We start from the raw sequence: 17,357 nt of genomic DNA on the forward strand, positions 1-17,357 counted from the left end.
ATCCAATGAGCCAAATTTTGTTGAGCAGTGACCAAATTGCTACAGGAAAACAGGCACTCTATGACATAGCAGTTCGCATGAAAGGGTTGCTACCTGAAACTCATAAACCACTGGATGAAGCTAAAGCTATAAATACTGGTGGTAATGGTAACTCAGGTTCATCCTCTTCAAATGAAGAAGAGAATTTTCAAGCCTATTTGGACAAAATGGAAGCATCAAAAGCAAAGCGATGTCGGTTAAGCATGGAAAAGCAACTTGTAAATGTCCATATAAAGAAATTCATGCAAGAGTTTTTTAAAGGATTAAAAGAAGTGGAAAAGTTTGACCGCTCATCAAAACTGACTATAGAAGAAGCCCTCATTGTTTATCCAGAGATTGTCAGTGATGCAGCTAGAACCGTAACAGCAATGCCACCCACCCAAGTCAGTGTTGAAAGACTGTTTTCAGCACTGAAAATAATCAAATTAGATTTAAGGGCTTCTATGAAGGAGGATCTGGCAGAAGCAATTCTGTTTCTAAGAACAATATGTTAGTTAATTTTGGATTATGTTTAACAGCTATTCTACAGCTATATATGACAAGTTTAAATAATATATAAGTTGTTTTAGGTTTTCCAAATGTTTTTGGTTTATGTAGGTTAACTTTGATTTTGTTCAAATTTCCAAAGGACGTTGTTCTAGAATTTCCAAAGGATGTGGTTGTTCCAGATTTTTATACTTGCTAATGCTATGATGACTTTATACTTGATAAAAAAAACAATAAACATAACCTTGTTTTTTTATGTGTGTTTTTTTGTTTAAACTTTAGGATTAATGACTATTTATAGTTTCTTTAATAAATAAAATAAAAAGTCACATTGACATAGATTTTAAACCCAAACATTAACATGCAGCCTTGCATGCTGCACTCTTTGTCAACATGCAAAAAAAATACATATTATAAACTGAGGAGTCGGCGGTACCATAAACTGAGGAGTCGGAGTCGGAGGTACCATAAACTGAGGAGTCGGAGTCGAAGGATTTTTGTACTGACTCCACAGCCCTGGGATGTCAAACAGAGAAGCAATAGCACTGAGGATGGGCTAAGTTTGTTCTACTAATTAAGTTCCGACTGTCAAATGCAGTGTATAGGGTTGACACAGAGACTGCAGGAGAAATCATAGCTAAAGTAAAACAGTCTAGTTTATAGCCTATAAATTGCTCCTGCCAACTGTTGTCTACATATCACATTGGTTCCTTAGCAGGTTCTGATATCTCAGTGATCTCCTAGCATTCCTTTTGGAATCCTGAACTTTGAGAGACAATATGGGAAATGGATGAAAGGTGCTTGGTGTCACTACTCATGTAGGTGACATGAAGGTCTGTTTTATTAAAAAAAAAAAAAAAAAAAGAAAAATAATAAAGTGAGAAGATATTGCTAATGCTAGAGAGGTAGAGTTTTACTTTTTTTTGGAAAAATGCATATATAATTTTTTTAAGTATCTTGCATCTGTGGTATGTCTGGTTGTGGCTTTATTTAGTTTTTGCCTTCTCATTGCATATACGTAAATTTCACTGTTAGTAATATTTTCAGTAAATGGGACTTTTGCAGGTTTGTTAGATTTTCAGCTCTTGATGTTTAAATCATCTTCAAAGGAGATTGAAGAGCTCTGTGTAAGTCAGCTTCATGAAACTATTGAACAGGCACAATTAGTAACACCCAGAAGTTTGAATATTTCATTCACTGTTTTAACTAGCATTACTGTTCTTGATATCTTGCAGAATTTGTCAGTGGAACGTTGAACTCAAGTTATGATGACCTCTGGGAAAACTCAAAGTACAGAAAGGAGACAGATCTGAACCTGAAGTGTGTGCAGAAAACTGACAATGATACCTCTGCATGTACAGTAACTACAAAAGATGGCAATTTACCTGTTTCTAGTAATGGTGCAGTTATGTCTCCCCAGAAACTTGACAAACCGAGTTTAAAGAAACAATTGAATCTGCAGGGAATTGGGATAGGAGAAGCAGTGGCTTCTGGAAAGAGAAAAGTCATAACAATATTTAAAAATAGGGATACTGACCAATGTGAGTTATCCTCCATAACAATTGCAAATGAACAGAATAAGGTTGTGTGTTCTGGACCACAACCAGATGAGTGTGTTCATACTGAGAAACCAACAGGAATTACAATTAATGATAGTAACGAATTTGATTCTACAAGTGATGTCATCGCAGATCAGCCTATTACATATAGAAACCCTTCGATTAATTTGAACTCCCCTGTTTTGTTAAATGGACAAGGTAGAAAATGCAAGTTGCAAAACAACTCAAGAAACGATAGTTTATTTTCTAGCTTGGATGGAAGAACACCAATGTTGATTTCAAAACGTTCTGATGAGGATGTTTCACCTGTGTTGGCTACACTTAACAAGTCTTCACAAGGTTTTTCAGGCATAGAGGCTGAACTTCAAGATTATGAGGATTATTTTTCACCTATTAACTTGAAAGAAAGCAAGACAAAGTTGAGCAGGTTCTCTTTAGGAGAAAGGATGAACAAATCACCAAGCCCTCCTCTATTAGAGCTTGGAAAAAAACTTTCACGGAGTAAGAGAAAAAAATCTCCAGAAGCAACTGTCAAAGAGTGTAGTAATAATAATAAAAAACCCAGAAGTGTTCAAAATACTGATACTTTAGTAGACTCTTTAAAAAGGACAACCAAACAAAACTTGCATTCAAAATCTGAACTAACATCAAGCAATATATCAGATAGTCAAAACAATGAGGTTGTGGGAACGTCCAGCTTTTGTCTTGGTTCAGAAACAGGTAAAAAGAAACCTTGCATTTTGAATGCCACTGGATATGAAACATTCAGCAGAAATAACTTCTCAAAAATGTGTGTTTTAAAAACTAGAATTCCACCTGCATTTGAATCCATTTGTGGGAATATAGTACCGTCTTCAGAAACTTTATCAGCTCATGTGGAGAATGTTGTAGCACATAAAGCATTAAATAGTATTCAAGGCAAAAGAAATCTGGATGTTCTTGAGGCAAAAGAACACAAGCTAGGTTTGATAGACTACAAAGAACTAGTAAAGATCGCAGAAGAAAAAGTGAAAGTTCTGCCAAAAAGAAGTAGTAAAAGTATGTGAACTTTATTCAGACATTACACATTGTCCTGTATTTCACTGTAACCAACTATGTAGGGCTAATATAATTTAAAAAATACACAAAGTTATATGTACTGAAATTTCAAATAGATCAATGTGGAATGCTAATATAATTAATGATGACAAATTGATAAATATCTTCAATCTATGTAATGTTGAAAACTGGTAAAAGCATACCTCTGCTTTACTCAGATAACTGAGTTGATTAGAGTAAAATGAACTTTACAAATAGCAAAGTTGAATTTTTTTTTTTAATGTTGCAATTTTCTGTTTGTTTCTTCCTACTCATTCAGAGTCAGGTTAGGATCTGGCAAACCTTGTCTTCATTTGCATTACCTGAGTGTTTTGTTGCCCCCCTTCTACTCTAATATTCCCCTCCTGTACTTACTCGGGCCATAATGTCAGCAGTTCTGAGGCAGAGGACATATGGCCTACCTCCCTTTGGATCCTAACAATCATGAGTCTCTTTGATCACCTGTCAGGGTAGAACATATGGTCTCAACTGTCTTCCCTCCAAACCTCTTAGGAAGGGGGAGCGACTGAATGCTTTCACAGCATCTCCTGCCCTAGTTAGCCTAAGGAGCAGAAATCCTAACTTAGGAATCAAACTGCAATCCCTGAGCTCTCGTAATTTTGAAAGTTTAAAGAGATGTGGTCTTTTAGTGTTACATAGGCAAGAAAAAAAATTATAGATTTGTTTTCTAAATTTAATCCATAGGGATTCTATTTGAGTAATGAATCTAGGCTTTTTTTTTCTGTATGAAGCAGCTTTAGTTTCAATTACATTTTCTACTGGCAAGATTTTTAGATCACCAGGATTATGGATTTTGGAAATATATATTTACAATATATATTTACAATGTTGACAAGTGCAATATATATATTTACAATGTTGACAAGTGCAAAGTGATGCATGTGGGTAAGAGGAACACGAATTATAGCTACGTCTTGCAAGGTTCCGCGTTAGGAGTTACGGATCAAGAAAGGGATCTGGGTGTCGTCGTCGATGATACGCTGAAACCTTCTGCTCAGTGTGCTGCTGCGGCTAGGAAAGCGAATAGAATGTTGGGTGTTATTAAGAAGGGTATGGAGTCCAGGTGTGCGGATGTTATAATGCCGTTGTATCGCTCCATGGTGCGACCGCACCTGGAGTATTGTGTTCAGTACTGGTCTCCGTATCTCAAAAAAGATATAGTAGAATTGGAAAAGGTACAGCGAAGGGCGACGAAAATGATAGTGGGGATGGGACGACTTTCCTATGAAGAGAGGCTGAGAAGGCTAGGGCTTTTCAGCTTGGAGAAGAGACGGCTGAGGGGAGATATGATAGAAGTGTATAAAATAATGAGTGGAATGGATCGGGTGGATGTGAAGCGACTGTTCACGCTATCCAAAAATACTAGGACTAGAGGGCATGAGTTGAAGCTACAGTGTGGTAAATTTAAAACGAATCGGAGAAAATTTTCTTCACCCAACGTGTAATTAGACTCTGGAATTCATTGCCGGAGAACGTGGTACGGGCGGTTAGCTTGACGGAGTTTAAAAAGGGGTTAGATAGATTCCTAAAGGACAAGTCCATAGACCGCTATTAAATGGACTGGAAAAATTCCTCATTTTTAGGTATAACTTGTCTGGAATGTTTTTACGTTTGGGGAGCGTGCCAGGTGCCCTTGACCTGGATTGGCCACTGTCGGTGACAGGATGCTGGGCTAGATGGACCTTTGGTCTTTCCCAGTATGGCACTACTTATGTACTTATGTACTTATGTACAGTATTTGTGATGCCTAAACAGTGTTGAAGGTCAGAACGTCTTCATCCTATATACTATATTAAAATCATGATGTTGGGACCGTCATTGATTGACAGTGATCTTACCACACTGTTGGGAGAGGGTATGGACTATATTCTCAAAAAGCTGCTGGGTTACAGCTTTGCTAGCTCTGTTATAGATGCTTTTTTGGCTTCCTTCTAGTCAACAAGTTGGGGCTGAAAATTAGTCTAAACCTGGCTGACTATATCACAGCCAGCTAGATTTAAGCCAGTTGACCTTGGTATCACTCTCTCCTTCTCTCCCTTCCCAGACCCAACCATGCTTTCCAGAATATCCATTTTTTGAGTGGTTAAATATAAGCATATAGTAAATCTTTCTGCTTGGCATTGGTCCAGTTTAACTATTGTGAGAAGGTAGAACTTGAAACTGCATCTTTTTAGCAGTATAATTAGCCTGTTCAGCAGTTAACCTTTCCTCATGTATGTTTGTTTCTAGTGGTTGGTACTATCCTTTTGGTCAGGTTTCTACTTTGATAAACTGCCATTTAGTTTTTAATATCTTTTATTTTGTTTCTTCCATATGGGTCTTTGTATTCTTCTTTCCTTAGCCTGTGCAGTAGATGAATCCAGAAACTGGTGGGTTGTGTCCATCTACCAGCAGGTGGAGATAGAGAGCACTGAACTGAAGACAGTGATACTGGACGGCCAGCCCCTCAGTCAGTATAAGTACATAAGTAATGCCATACTGGGAAAAGACCAAAGGCCTATCAAGCCCAGCATCCGGTCCCCGACAGCGGCCAATCCAGGTCAAGGGCACCTGGCAGCTTCCCAAACGTACAAACATTCTATACATGTTATTCCTGAAATTGTGGATTTTCCAAGTCCATTTAGTTGCGGTCTATGGACTTGTCCTTTAGGAAACCGTCCAAACCCTTTTTAAACTCTGCCAAGCTAACCACCTTCACCACGTTCTCCGGCAACGAATTCCAGAGTTTAATTACGCATTGGGTGAAGAAAGATTTTCTCTTATTTGTTTTAAATGTACTACGCTGTAGTTTCATCGCATGCCCCCTAGTCCTACTATTTTTGGAAAGCGTGAAGACGCTTCACAATCCACCTGTTCCACTCATTATTTTATATACCTATTTTATATCTCATCTCCAGCAGGCGGTGACGACTTCTCACCAGCTCCTGGATTATTTGTGTGTGGGGCTGCTCCTGGGCTAGGACTAGCTAGTTGATCTAGGGGGGCTTGGCCAGGCGGAACCATCCTTGGGGGCATACCTGGTTGTCCGGGTCCCTGCCTCACCTCGAGTTTCCTCTCCTCCCAGTTTCTTTTTCTACTTTGGTTTTGCCTAGGGTGTAGCCTTCCTCATCAACAACAAAAAAACAAAACAAAGATTCAACCGATTAACCAGTTTAAAAAACAAGCAAAAAGCCGCATGGAAGTTCTCTACATCTGAACACACAGTTAGCTTGCTTAAGCTTGGTGAGCCTGTTTGGTGGCAGGCTCGCTTCTGGTAGGAACCACTGCTGCCTGAGACCCACGCTGCTCCTTCCTTTAGTGGTGAGTGGCTTCTTTTTATTTTGGACTTCAGTGAGGGTTTCACGGCCTGGTAGTACTGTCCATGTCGAGCATCTGTGGTGTTCCGGCGCCACGGATTCTAGTAGCACTCTTCCTTTCAAGGGGATAAGCGGCCCTGTGACACTTCGGCGTGACAAGGGGGCTGGAGTGTGCTCCACCCAATGATGGGGCGCTGGTCTACTCTTCTGTGCTCGGATAAAGGATTGGCTGACTTTTCTATGAAGACTGGGCCAAAATCACCTCGGACTAGTGGGTCTTGGATATTATCAGAGATGGCTACAAACTAGAATTCTCATTAGCGATGCTTGCTTGGAGAGTCCCAGTGCATCACGGCATCGAAACGAGTAGCAGGGGAGGCCACGTTTGCAGTCTCTGGTGGGCCTGGTGGTGGTGCCTGTGTCCTGCCTTGAGGATTGCATGGGTCAGTATTCCATTTATTTCATTGTACCCTGAAAAGGGGGCTCCTTCCATCCTGTCCTCGATCTCCGAAAGGTGAACCAATTACTGAAAGTCAAACATTTCTGCATGGAGACGCTGTGGTTTGTAGTGGCAACAGTGCAGTCGGGAGAGTTTCTTATGGCACTGAACTTCAAGGAGGCTTATTTGCATATCCCTATTTGGCCTCTGCATCAGTGGTATCTTCGTTTTGTGGTTTTGAGGTGCCACTTTCAATTTCTGGCCCTGCCTTTTGGACTGTCTACTGCTCCCCTGCACCTTCTCCAAGGTGATGGTGGTGTTCCTTTGGAAGGAAGGCTTTGGGGTGCATCCCTATCTGAACAACTTGCTGATCTGAGCAGAGTTGGAACAGGAGAGTCTCAGGGCCACTGACTGGGTTCTCATGCTCTTACAGTCACTGGGCTGGATGATCTTTTCCAAAGAGTCACCTGGTTCCGTCTCAGACATCGGGCTACCTGGGTGTCCGATTTGACATGGCGCAGGGCTGCCAGAGGGCAGGAGGAGAAGACATGTCTTCAAATAGTTAAAAAAGGCTTTTATTCTTGCCACTTTAAAACACAAAAGCTTTTTTAACTATTAGAAGATGTGTTTTCTGCTTTTGTGGACTGTGTTGCTCTTTCTGCAGAACTTTTGTTTTCCTTGGTGGGCAGGAGGGCCAAGCTTCATACTCGGGTGTGTAACATGCTGAGGATGGCAAGCCCCTGGGCCTGGGACTACATTCAGGTTTTGGGCCTTGTGGCGACCACTCTGGAAGTGGTACCCTGGGCGAGAGCACACATGCATTCTGAGCAGTTGGTCACTGGTATCCCAGGAGTATCGGTAAAGTCTTCAGTGATTGCCCTGGGCACAGCACAGCATGGGCTGGTGGCTTCGTGATTCCAACTTGCAGCAGGGGAGGCATCTCTGCAGTGGGTTGTGGTGGTTATGGATGCTAGCTTGTTAGGTTGTGGGGCTCATTTTCTCCACCGATATGTTCAGGGGCGTTGAACTGTCATGGAAGTGGCGTGGTCAATCAACCGGCTGGAGCTGCGAGTGGTGGTGAATGCCTTAAAGGCTTTTCAGGACTTACTGACAGGCAATGCAGTTCCTGGTGTGGATGGAAGCCCACATTCAGTGCCTTTTGGCAGCACACGTTGCGGGACATCACAATGTACAGGCGGACTATCCCAGCCGCTATCTGCTGGGTTTGGTAGAATGGGCGCTCTCTGCAGAGGCGTTTTGCCGGAAGTGGGGGATGCCAGAGATAGACCAGATAGGGACCTTGGTGAACGCCAAGGTGTCCAGATTCTTCAGCAGAAGAAAAGAGTTTGGGTCCACAATGTTGGATGCCCTTCTGCAGCCCTGGGCAGAATCGGCGCTTCTTTACATTTTCCCTCCGTGGCCCTTAATCGGATGGATGCTCCAGAAGATCGGACTACACAAAGAACAGTTCATTCATGTGGCTCCAGATTGACCGTGGCGTTCTTTCGGGTGGAGGTGTATTGTTGGCTTCCAGTCAGCCCTTGATCTGCTGCATCGGGGTCCATTTCAGATGGAGGATCCCTCCCGCTTTAGTCTTATGGCCGGGCTCTTGAGAGTTTGCACCTGAGGAAGAAGGGCTATTCACGTGGTTATCACTACTTTGCTTTGGGCTCAGAAGCAGTCTACTGCGACAGCTTATGCTGTAGTGTGGCCGACCTTTGTGGTGTGATGTGCTGCCTGTGCATTTTTGCAGGCATCAGTGCCTCAGCTGTTGACCTTTTTACAGGAAGGTTTGCAGAAGGGATTGGCTTATAATTCTCTTTGAGTTCAGGTGGCAGCTCTAGCCTGTTACTGGGGGCACGTATTGGGCTCTTTGCTGGCTGCTCATCCGGATGTGGTGTGGTTTTTTTGCAGGGAGCTCTTCACCTTTGACCTCTGCTTTGTCAGCCATGCCCGACCTGGAAACTGAATCTAGTTCTTCAGGCTATGCAGGGGGCATCCTTCAAGCCTTTGCATAGGGCGTCTGACAAAGATCTTACCCTGAAGACAGTGTTTTTTTGTGGCTATGGCATCTGCATGTAGGGTCTCCCAAGATCCATGCATTGTTTCGAGATCCATTTCTGCATTTTCGGAGTCTGGGATGAATTTGTGTATGGTCCCGTCCTTTTTACAGCCTCTCTTTCTCCTTTTGTGTAGAAGGAAGGACTATCTCGTGGATTTTGTAAAGCTTAGGCACTTTGGAGTTTGTGTTTTCCTCCGTTATTTGCAGATGTCTTGAGTTCTGGTGTTCAGATCATCTGTGCTCCTGTTGGGGCCCCGGCGGAGCAATGCGGTGTTGAAGGTGATTGATAGCTTGGTGGGTTAAGGAAGCGGTTGCTTCAGCATATATTATGGAGTGAAAACAAAAATGAGGATATTATTCTGCCATTGTATTGCTCCATGGTACGACCACACCTCGAGTATTGTGTTCAATTCTGGTCACCGCACCTCAAAAATGACAGCGGAATTGGAAAAGTTGCAGAGAAGGGTGACAAAGATGATACAGGGGATGGGACGGTTTCCCTAACAGGATAGGCTGAAGAGGCTGGGGCTCTTCAGCCTGGAGAAAAGGCAGCTGAGGGGGAGATATGATAGAGGTCTATAAGATAATGAGTGGAATGGAACGGGTTGATGTGGAGCGTCTGTTTACGCTTTCCAAAAATACTAGGACAAGGGGGCATGTGATGAAGCTGCAGCGTGGTAAATTTATAACGAATCAGAGGAAATTTTTCTTCACTCAACGCATAGTTAAACTCTGGAATTCACTGCCGGAAAAGGTGTTAAGGCGGTTAACTTAGCGGACTTCAAAAAGGGTTGGACGGCTTCCTGGAGGAAAAAGCCATAGAATGTTATTGAATGGACGAGGAAATAATGCAGTATTTCTAGGATGGGCGGGACAAATTGCTTGTTCTTTTGGCCTCTGTCGGTGACAGGGTGCTGGGTTCGATGGACCCTTGGTCTGTCCCAGCATGGCGATCTTTATGTACTTATGAGTGTCTGTCTCCACTGGAGGCGTTATGGGCCCATTCTATGAGAGTGTCATTGGCATCGTGGGCAGAAACAAGTGTGCTGTTGCTGGATGAGATCTGTCGGGTGGCTACTTGGGCCTCTTCGCATACATTTTTGAAGCGTTATAGAGTGGATGTGACCGCGAGGGCAGATGTTTCTTTTTGAGTGACATTTTTGTCTCGGGGATCAGCAGCTTCCCACCCTCTTTATGGATTGCTTTGGTACATCCCACCAGTTTCTAGATTCATCTGCTGCAGAGACTAAAAACATTCATTCATGCACTAAGTTAACATTATGCTAATGCATCAAACATTTAAGAAGTCTATACAACAACAAAAAAAATCTGTTCTAAAACGTCAGTGAAAAACAAGTTCTAGACTAAGCCCAAATTTTTAGATAGGATAGTGCATTAAAAATTGCTGTAAATTTAAGAAGCACATGAACTTTACTACGATTTTTAAATATGAGCTATTGGAGGCTCTCTTTACAAGACTTTTAAAAATCTGCTATCTAGAATTTATATGTATGTAATTCCCAAGTGTTTGTCTTGGCTCTCATTTATTGTAAACAACTTTGAACCTTAAGGTGTTAGTGGTATCCTACTATATAAATGATGAGTGACTGACGTGCCGCACACGTCACACAACACTTCAGACATTATTACAGGTTGTAACAGCGCCAACAAGCATACACACTCCTACAAACACTGAACCCACTAAGGGCAAATGAAAAATCATTCCCACAATGACAGATGGACCGATCCTCACCACCCACCCCTTAAAAAAACATCACAAATATTTAAAACACAAATCGCAGCCGCGCCCATGCCCCGCCGAGGTCGGTACCTCTCCCCCACTGACGACGCCGCAAGCCGCCCTGTAAGCGGGCACTCTCCGTTGAACACACTGTTACCCATGTGCGGCACCTCACAAATCTCAGCCGTGCCCCTGCCCCGCCGAAGTCGGTACCTCTCCCCCTGACGTCCTCCGTTGAACACACCCACCTCCTGAAGCCACATGTCTTAAGTGCACCAATCAAGAGGGCTCCGGATCCCCATGCCCCGCTTACCTCTGCCTAACAGTACTCAGCCAGCAACTGTAACATGGCTGTTTAACCCCACTGCACGTCCCCAACCAACACCTACTTACAACGGACCACATCCGCAAATCGCTATCCTGCCCTGCATTCACAGATCTGAAAAACAAACCACCTCCATGACCAGCTCCTCTCTAACGATCACACATGAACACACCCACCTCCTGCTCCCGCCCTCTCAAAATGCTAAACAAATGCGAAAAGGAACAAGGGGAAGTGGGGAGTGGCACTACAAGTGTCCCCAGCGAATGCAATTAATGCACATGTTCCTCCCACACCTGGAAACTTGGAAGTGCCATCCAGCCTGTGAGGCGTGGGATTGGCTGTGTGAACTGATTTTCTACCAAACGGATGCAGTCGCAAAGGAATGTAACAGAACATCGGTAGGAGCATTGTCCACACAATAAAGCCTTTCTCTACACTTTCAGAGCCATCTAATCCCATCTATAACCCCCTGCCCATTCTCCATTTCCATCCGGTCAACACCTCTTCGTCCCAGTTCCTCTGCCAGCTACTTCCCTTCCTCCTACAGTGTCGTCTTCCTATCCTATTCTAGGTCTGTCTGAGAGTGCGTGCGTAAGCAGTTTCGAGCATCGCTATGCGTTTCCAGAGAGGGGGGGAGGCTGTTTGCAAATGACAACATCGTTCAGAGATGAAAGAGGAAGCGTTGCAAGCCTCGCTCTGACTTTGGATCTGCTAAAGATGACACTATGATGCACAGCTCTCCTCTCCCAGGTTGCAGTTGGCAGATGTGTGCAGCCTGCTGCTTTCCTGTCACTGCTGTACAGGGCTGGCACTGGCTTTGTTTTTGTAATTTTTTTCAGCTGCTTAGAGCAGAACACCTCCCCCTTCCCACCGGAGCTGAAGTTCTTTGTCTTTTTTTCATTCTCTCTCTCTTCCCCCCCCCCCCCCCCCCCCCCACACACAGTCACAGGGACTCCTAGCAGCCCTCTCTCTCTCTCTTTCACACACACATACACACACACACAACTCAAAAACGAGCCCTGCTTTGCTGCCTCAAACAACTGGCTATAAGTCAGTCTCTCTCTCTCTCTCTCTCTCTCTCTCTCTCTCTCTCTCACTCTCACAGAAAGATTCTCTCTCTCTCTCTCTCTCTCTCTCTCTCTCTCTCTCTTTGAACAATAAGTGATATGGGAAATCACAAGTCAAACAATAACAAGGTTCGAATTCTGAAGGATCTAATGCTGTTTACACAAAGAACATAGTATATAAACCTGTACTATACATATCAACTGACATTACGTTCATCAACTTTTAAATTACATTTCACAAATAAAAAATCTTGCCCATTTGCTATTTCATTACATACAACAGAAATTTTGCCCGTTGTAACAGGCTTTACGGCTTGTATAAGCATAAATAAAATGAAAATTCAGCACCTCTGTATATCTTCCTTCAGCCATTTCTTTATCAACCGAAGAGTCCTATCCTCTCTAGCCTTTCCTCATAGGAGAATCATTCCATTTCCCTTATTAGTTTAGTCATCTTTATCTTTACTAAGTTAGCTATTCTTTGAATTGTGGCAACCAAAATTACAGACAATACACAGGGTGTTGTAATACCATGAACTGATAACAGAGACATTTTGATATTATGCATTTTATTCTCCGTTCTTTTCCTAACAATTCCTAACACTCTCTTTTTTTTTGACTGCTACTGGACACTGATCAGGATTTCAATGTATTGCTAATGTGGAACTTAGTATCATATAGCTATAGTTTGAGCTATTCTTCCCTATGTACATCACATTGAACTTGTCCACTTTTAAGTTAGATAAGCCATTCTGAAGCCCGGTCTCCCAATTTTACAAGGCGCTGTTGTGATTATTTTTAAGATTAATATACAGTTAACAATTTTACCTTTACTGGACTATGGTAATTTATTTTACCTGAGTCTTTCTTCTAAGCAACTCTCTAGAATTCAGTCAATTCAGACGTTAGGCTAATATTTCGGAAAACATGGCTGAATCATATAAGTCCTTTGTTGGAAATAATGCATTGGCTGCCCGTGAAATTTCGGGTTATTTTTAACACACTTTGTTTAGTTTTTAAGTTTTTGAATGGTTTGTGCTTTGAAAGTGGGTCTCAAATGGTGAATGTGTTTAATTCAAAGATGGGTCTCTACAAGATGTAATTGTTTGCTGTTAGCTTTTCCTTTAATTAAGAATACTCAGTTTAATGCTGTCTATTCTTAATCATTTTTCTTTTTAGCTATTCATTATTGGAACAATCTTCCAAGTGAATTATGCTTAATGGGAAATTATTTGTTTTGCAAAGCTTTGAAAACATTTGTTTACTATGACAGGGGTTTTTAATTTTCTCTTTTATGTGATGAATTATTTTTATATTTGTATCTGTTATTCCTGATATTTTATGTTTCTTTATTTTTGTAACTCGCCTTGAATCTGAAATTAGAGAGCTAGCAAGTTATAAATACTTGATAATATAACACAAAACATTTCTCACAATGTGCTTATGGTTTAACAATCTACTATAATAAAACTCACCCTCAACGTTCTGAGGACACTGACGTCAGTGAAGCCAAGCCCTGACTTCCTTCAAAAAGGTTCGTGGTGGTGAAGCCACCATAATCGCTCCGGGCCCCAATGGCAGAAAAACGAAGGGGTTGGCAGGCAGGGAGGGAGGCGGGGGGGGGGGGGGGAATCGCTCCGGGCCCCGCCCTCGCGTCAAACGTCATGACGTTGGGGGCGGAGCAATGGCAGAACAACGAAGGGATTGGCCAGGGAGGGGAGGGGGTGTTGGCGACGAAAACCTTGCTAGCGCCCGTTTCATTTTCTCTGAAACGGGCCTTTTTTACTAGTGTTGAATAATTTTGTGTTGTCTGCAAATTTGATCACCTCACTTGTTCTCATTTCCAGATCCTTTATACATATGTTAAAAAAAACACTGGTCCCAAAAGAGATCCCTGGGGTAATCCACTATTCACCTTTCTCCATTGGGAAAATTGTTCATATAGCCTTACTCTGTTTATATCATCTAAATAGTTCCCTCCACAATAGGACATTTGTTTGCTATTGTATGACTTAACTCTCTCAGGATTCTCTCATGATGGAAATGATTTCTGAAATACCAGGTACAGCTGTCTCACCTTTATCGTTAATTCCATGTTGGCTTTGTTGAATGAAACAGTGACTGTGTTCATTAATTTATCAGGCTCAGAGTGGGTCTGTAGTTTTCCAGATCACTCTGGTGTTAGTATGGCTACCCTCCAATTTTCTGGTACCATACAGGATTTTTATAATAGGGTCCAAATTACTAATATGTATGTAATTTCATTTTTGTGTTACTTTAATACTCTGGGGTGTATTCCATCTGTTTTCAAACTGTTCTTGTTTGCCTTTCTGTTTAATACTTTGTAACTAACTTGCCAATGTTTCTGCTTTTTTTTCTCTTGACTTTACTTAGATCTTCTTTTGATTTTTGAAAGATGTTGTTTTGACTACCATGAATTCTTTCATCTCTTCTTCTAGCCACGCTGGCTTTCTTTTGGCTATCCGTCTGCCTGTTCTAATGCATTTGGCCCGAGCTTTCAAAGATAGCATTTTTGAATGTCCATGCCTCATGTTAGATATTAACCTTTACAATTGTAATTTTACCATAATTTCTTTTTTGAAAGTTAAATGTTAGTGCAATAGTTTTCTTTAGTATCCTTCCATTTAAGTCAATTTTGATAATGTCTTGTGGACCACTTTCATTATCTCTTGGTTCCACTAAAGATTAGGTCTAAAATAGCTCCCTTTTTTTGTTGGTTCTTGGACTAGCTGCTCCATGAAACAGTAATGTATTTCATCTGGAAACTTTACCTTCCTAGCATATCCTGATGTGACAATTATTGTAATGGGAAGAATGGCAGGACCACCAACCAACAAATAACATGTAATGTACAGTTGGTTAAAACTAATACATGTTTGTTAAAGACCAGTGATATGAAAGTGAGAGAAAATCATACAATCAACATGGTTGGCACATGCCTGCATCAGGGTTACTTTACAAAAAAATGTAGACATGACAAGCTTAGTATTTTACAGAAGATGCAATAATTGAAGACAAAATAATTCTAGGGTTACAGTGATTTTATATGTAAATTAATGAGTTTAGTTCTTGGATTTCAGGATATGTTTTTCAACAAATCAAGGGAAGAACTATGGTGCCCAAGAACCAGTTTTTATATAGAGAGTTTTGAAGAGAGATTTTTTTAGAGAAATATTATGTATGTGTTAACATTTTATTGTTAACACATACATAATAAAAATGTTCTGATACTATAGAGAGGAAGCCAGCAACATCTTGATGAGTGTCTGTCCTGGTTGAATGGATGTGATGGTAATCTGAGGTTTCAAATGAGCAGTGCTATTAAAATTCTGTTTTTGGATATTCTTATTAGAAGGGAGGAGAGGGCGTTTTTCCACAACAATATTAAAAACCTACCAATAGAAACTAGTTTCTTCATTATCAGAGCCATCATATCAGGTGCTTAAAAGGTCATTTATTGATTATCCAGTTTTTGAAGATAAGGAGATTGTGCTTCATAAGAGAGGACTATGACAATCTCTTGAAATGACTAGATTACGCTTGGAGTAAGAGTGACGCTGTGCTCCTACTATGTGGAGCAAACAGGAACGTTTTATGTACACTGTGCGTGGACTTAAGTCACGTTTGTTTTGCACTCAGCTTTCAGCTGGTTTCTTCATTCTAAATAACAGAGATTGAATGACCCTTGACACAGGCGTTTTGTGTCAAAACACGGCCCTTATTGGGTCAGTGGTACAAGATTGATGTACAAGACACATGTTGTGCAATTAAAGGATATGTCTCGCTTGTGAAGGCTCCTGGTACTTTTGTGTTTCTTGGACCTTGCTCTGTGCTTTGAATCCTCTCTTTGTTGTTTCACAGGCTCTTGAAATGAAGCGGAGGTTCAAAGATCAGAATTGGTGAATTAGTGAATCTACAAGGGTACAATAAGGCCATGTTAGCAAATAGAGAACAATTAATCCTCTGACAAAAGAAAAGAATTGTACCCAATATGCATATTTTCTTATTGTGAGGAGAAATAATGTATGCCAATAAGGGAAAAGCAGAAGCCAGTGCTATGGTGAATCCTTCTTACCAGACATCATTTTCTATGAAGCTAGGGGGAAAGGTAGTGCATGAGGAAATCAACATCCAGTTGCAAGAAGAGGATTACGTAAGCCTGCTCTAGGAGGATGGTTGCCTAGCATCAGCAGAGAGATTTAGAGTGTTGTTGTCCTTGGAAAATCCCTGGCTTGCCAATAAATATGCTATGGACCCTCTCCGGAAGGTGTGGAGACCTGGCAGTTGTAATACCAGAAAAGTATGAAGAGGCATCTCATAAATTAATGGACATTGAGGAGGGCTTATAGTCCTACTTTGTATGAGTCAAAATTACTGGAACTGGGAAAATAATGCAGCAGGGAGTAAGCTTAGAAGAAAAACAGGTTGGTTTATCTTTTGGTTTCCTTTTGGGCTTTTAGAACCGTCCAACTTGCCTTCTTTATAACTGGTTTAACCAGGTACAGCTAGCAGAGGTGGAGGGCACAACGGGGAGTAGCCTTCCCTGTTTTGAGAAGATTTAGAGAGGGTCTTCTAGCTCTGCTTGGTAGGCCTGAGAAAAGAAAAGCAGCATTCTTTGTGTTTTGCAGCAGTTTAGGAAAGGATTTGATACTTCCTCATGGTAACTGATTTTCTTTTGGCAAAGACATTTTGAAGCAAATTACTTTTAAATGGGCACTGGGTTGCTGAGGGAGTAACCATTCAACAGTGCTCCTAAAAGCCGTAAAGAAGGCGGAATTGAAATGTTTTCTTCCAGGGACCTTGAGCCTATGGAACAGTGTTTTTTACTTGAACTGTGGAAACTATATGGAAAGGCTTAAGAAATGGACATTTCATATGGCTGTCATGAACTGTGTTGAAGTAAAAAGGGAACTCATGATTCTCTTTTCCTTTCTTTCTTTCTTTCTTTTTTTTTTAATTAAAGCTGAGTTAAGCAAAGCTCCATGAACCAGGAACAGGTTTTTTTTTTCTTTTTTAATTTTCCCAAGTTGGGGAAGGGCTTTACCAAACCCTTCCTGTAGAAGACGAGAGAGTTCAGGATGTGGAAATGCCATCGCAGAGGCTAGACGAGCAGTCACCCTATCACAACTTGGTACCAGAAGTGGGGCCTTTATAGCCAACACATGGAGACAGTAATGGCAGCAGTATGTGTGCTCCTTAACAAGATGCATTCTCAGGTCCCTCA

At 41.6% G+C, this 17,357-nt stretch overlaps 1 protein-coding gene across 1 annotated transcript in view; it reads left to right on the forward strand.

Annotated features, from left to right (window-relative positions):
- MCPH1 (microcephalin 1) overlaps window positions 1-17,357 on the forward strand; it is a 629,434-nt gene that overhangs the window by 129,434 nt on the left and 482,643 nt on the right. Inside the window, exon 8 of the mRNA XM_030198944.1 lies at window positions 1,761-2,804. Within this exon, the coding sequence (XP_030054804.1) occupies window positions 1,761-2,804 (1,044 nt within the window). The remainder of the gene's footprint in view (window positions 1-1,760; window positions 2,805-17,357) is intronic.

Source organism: Microcaecilia unicolor, chromosome 3, assembly GCF_901765095.1.
Source record: "Microcaecilia unicolor chromosome 3, aMicUni1.1, whole genome shotgun sequence".
Taxonomy (NCBI): Eukaryota; Metazoa; Chordata; class Amphibia; order Gymnophiona; family Siphonopidae; genus Microcaecilia; species Microcaecilia unicolor.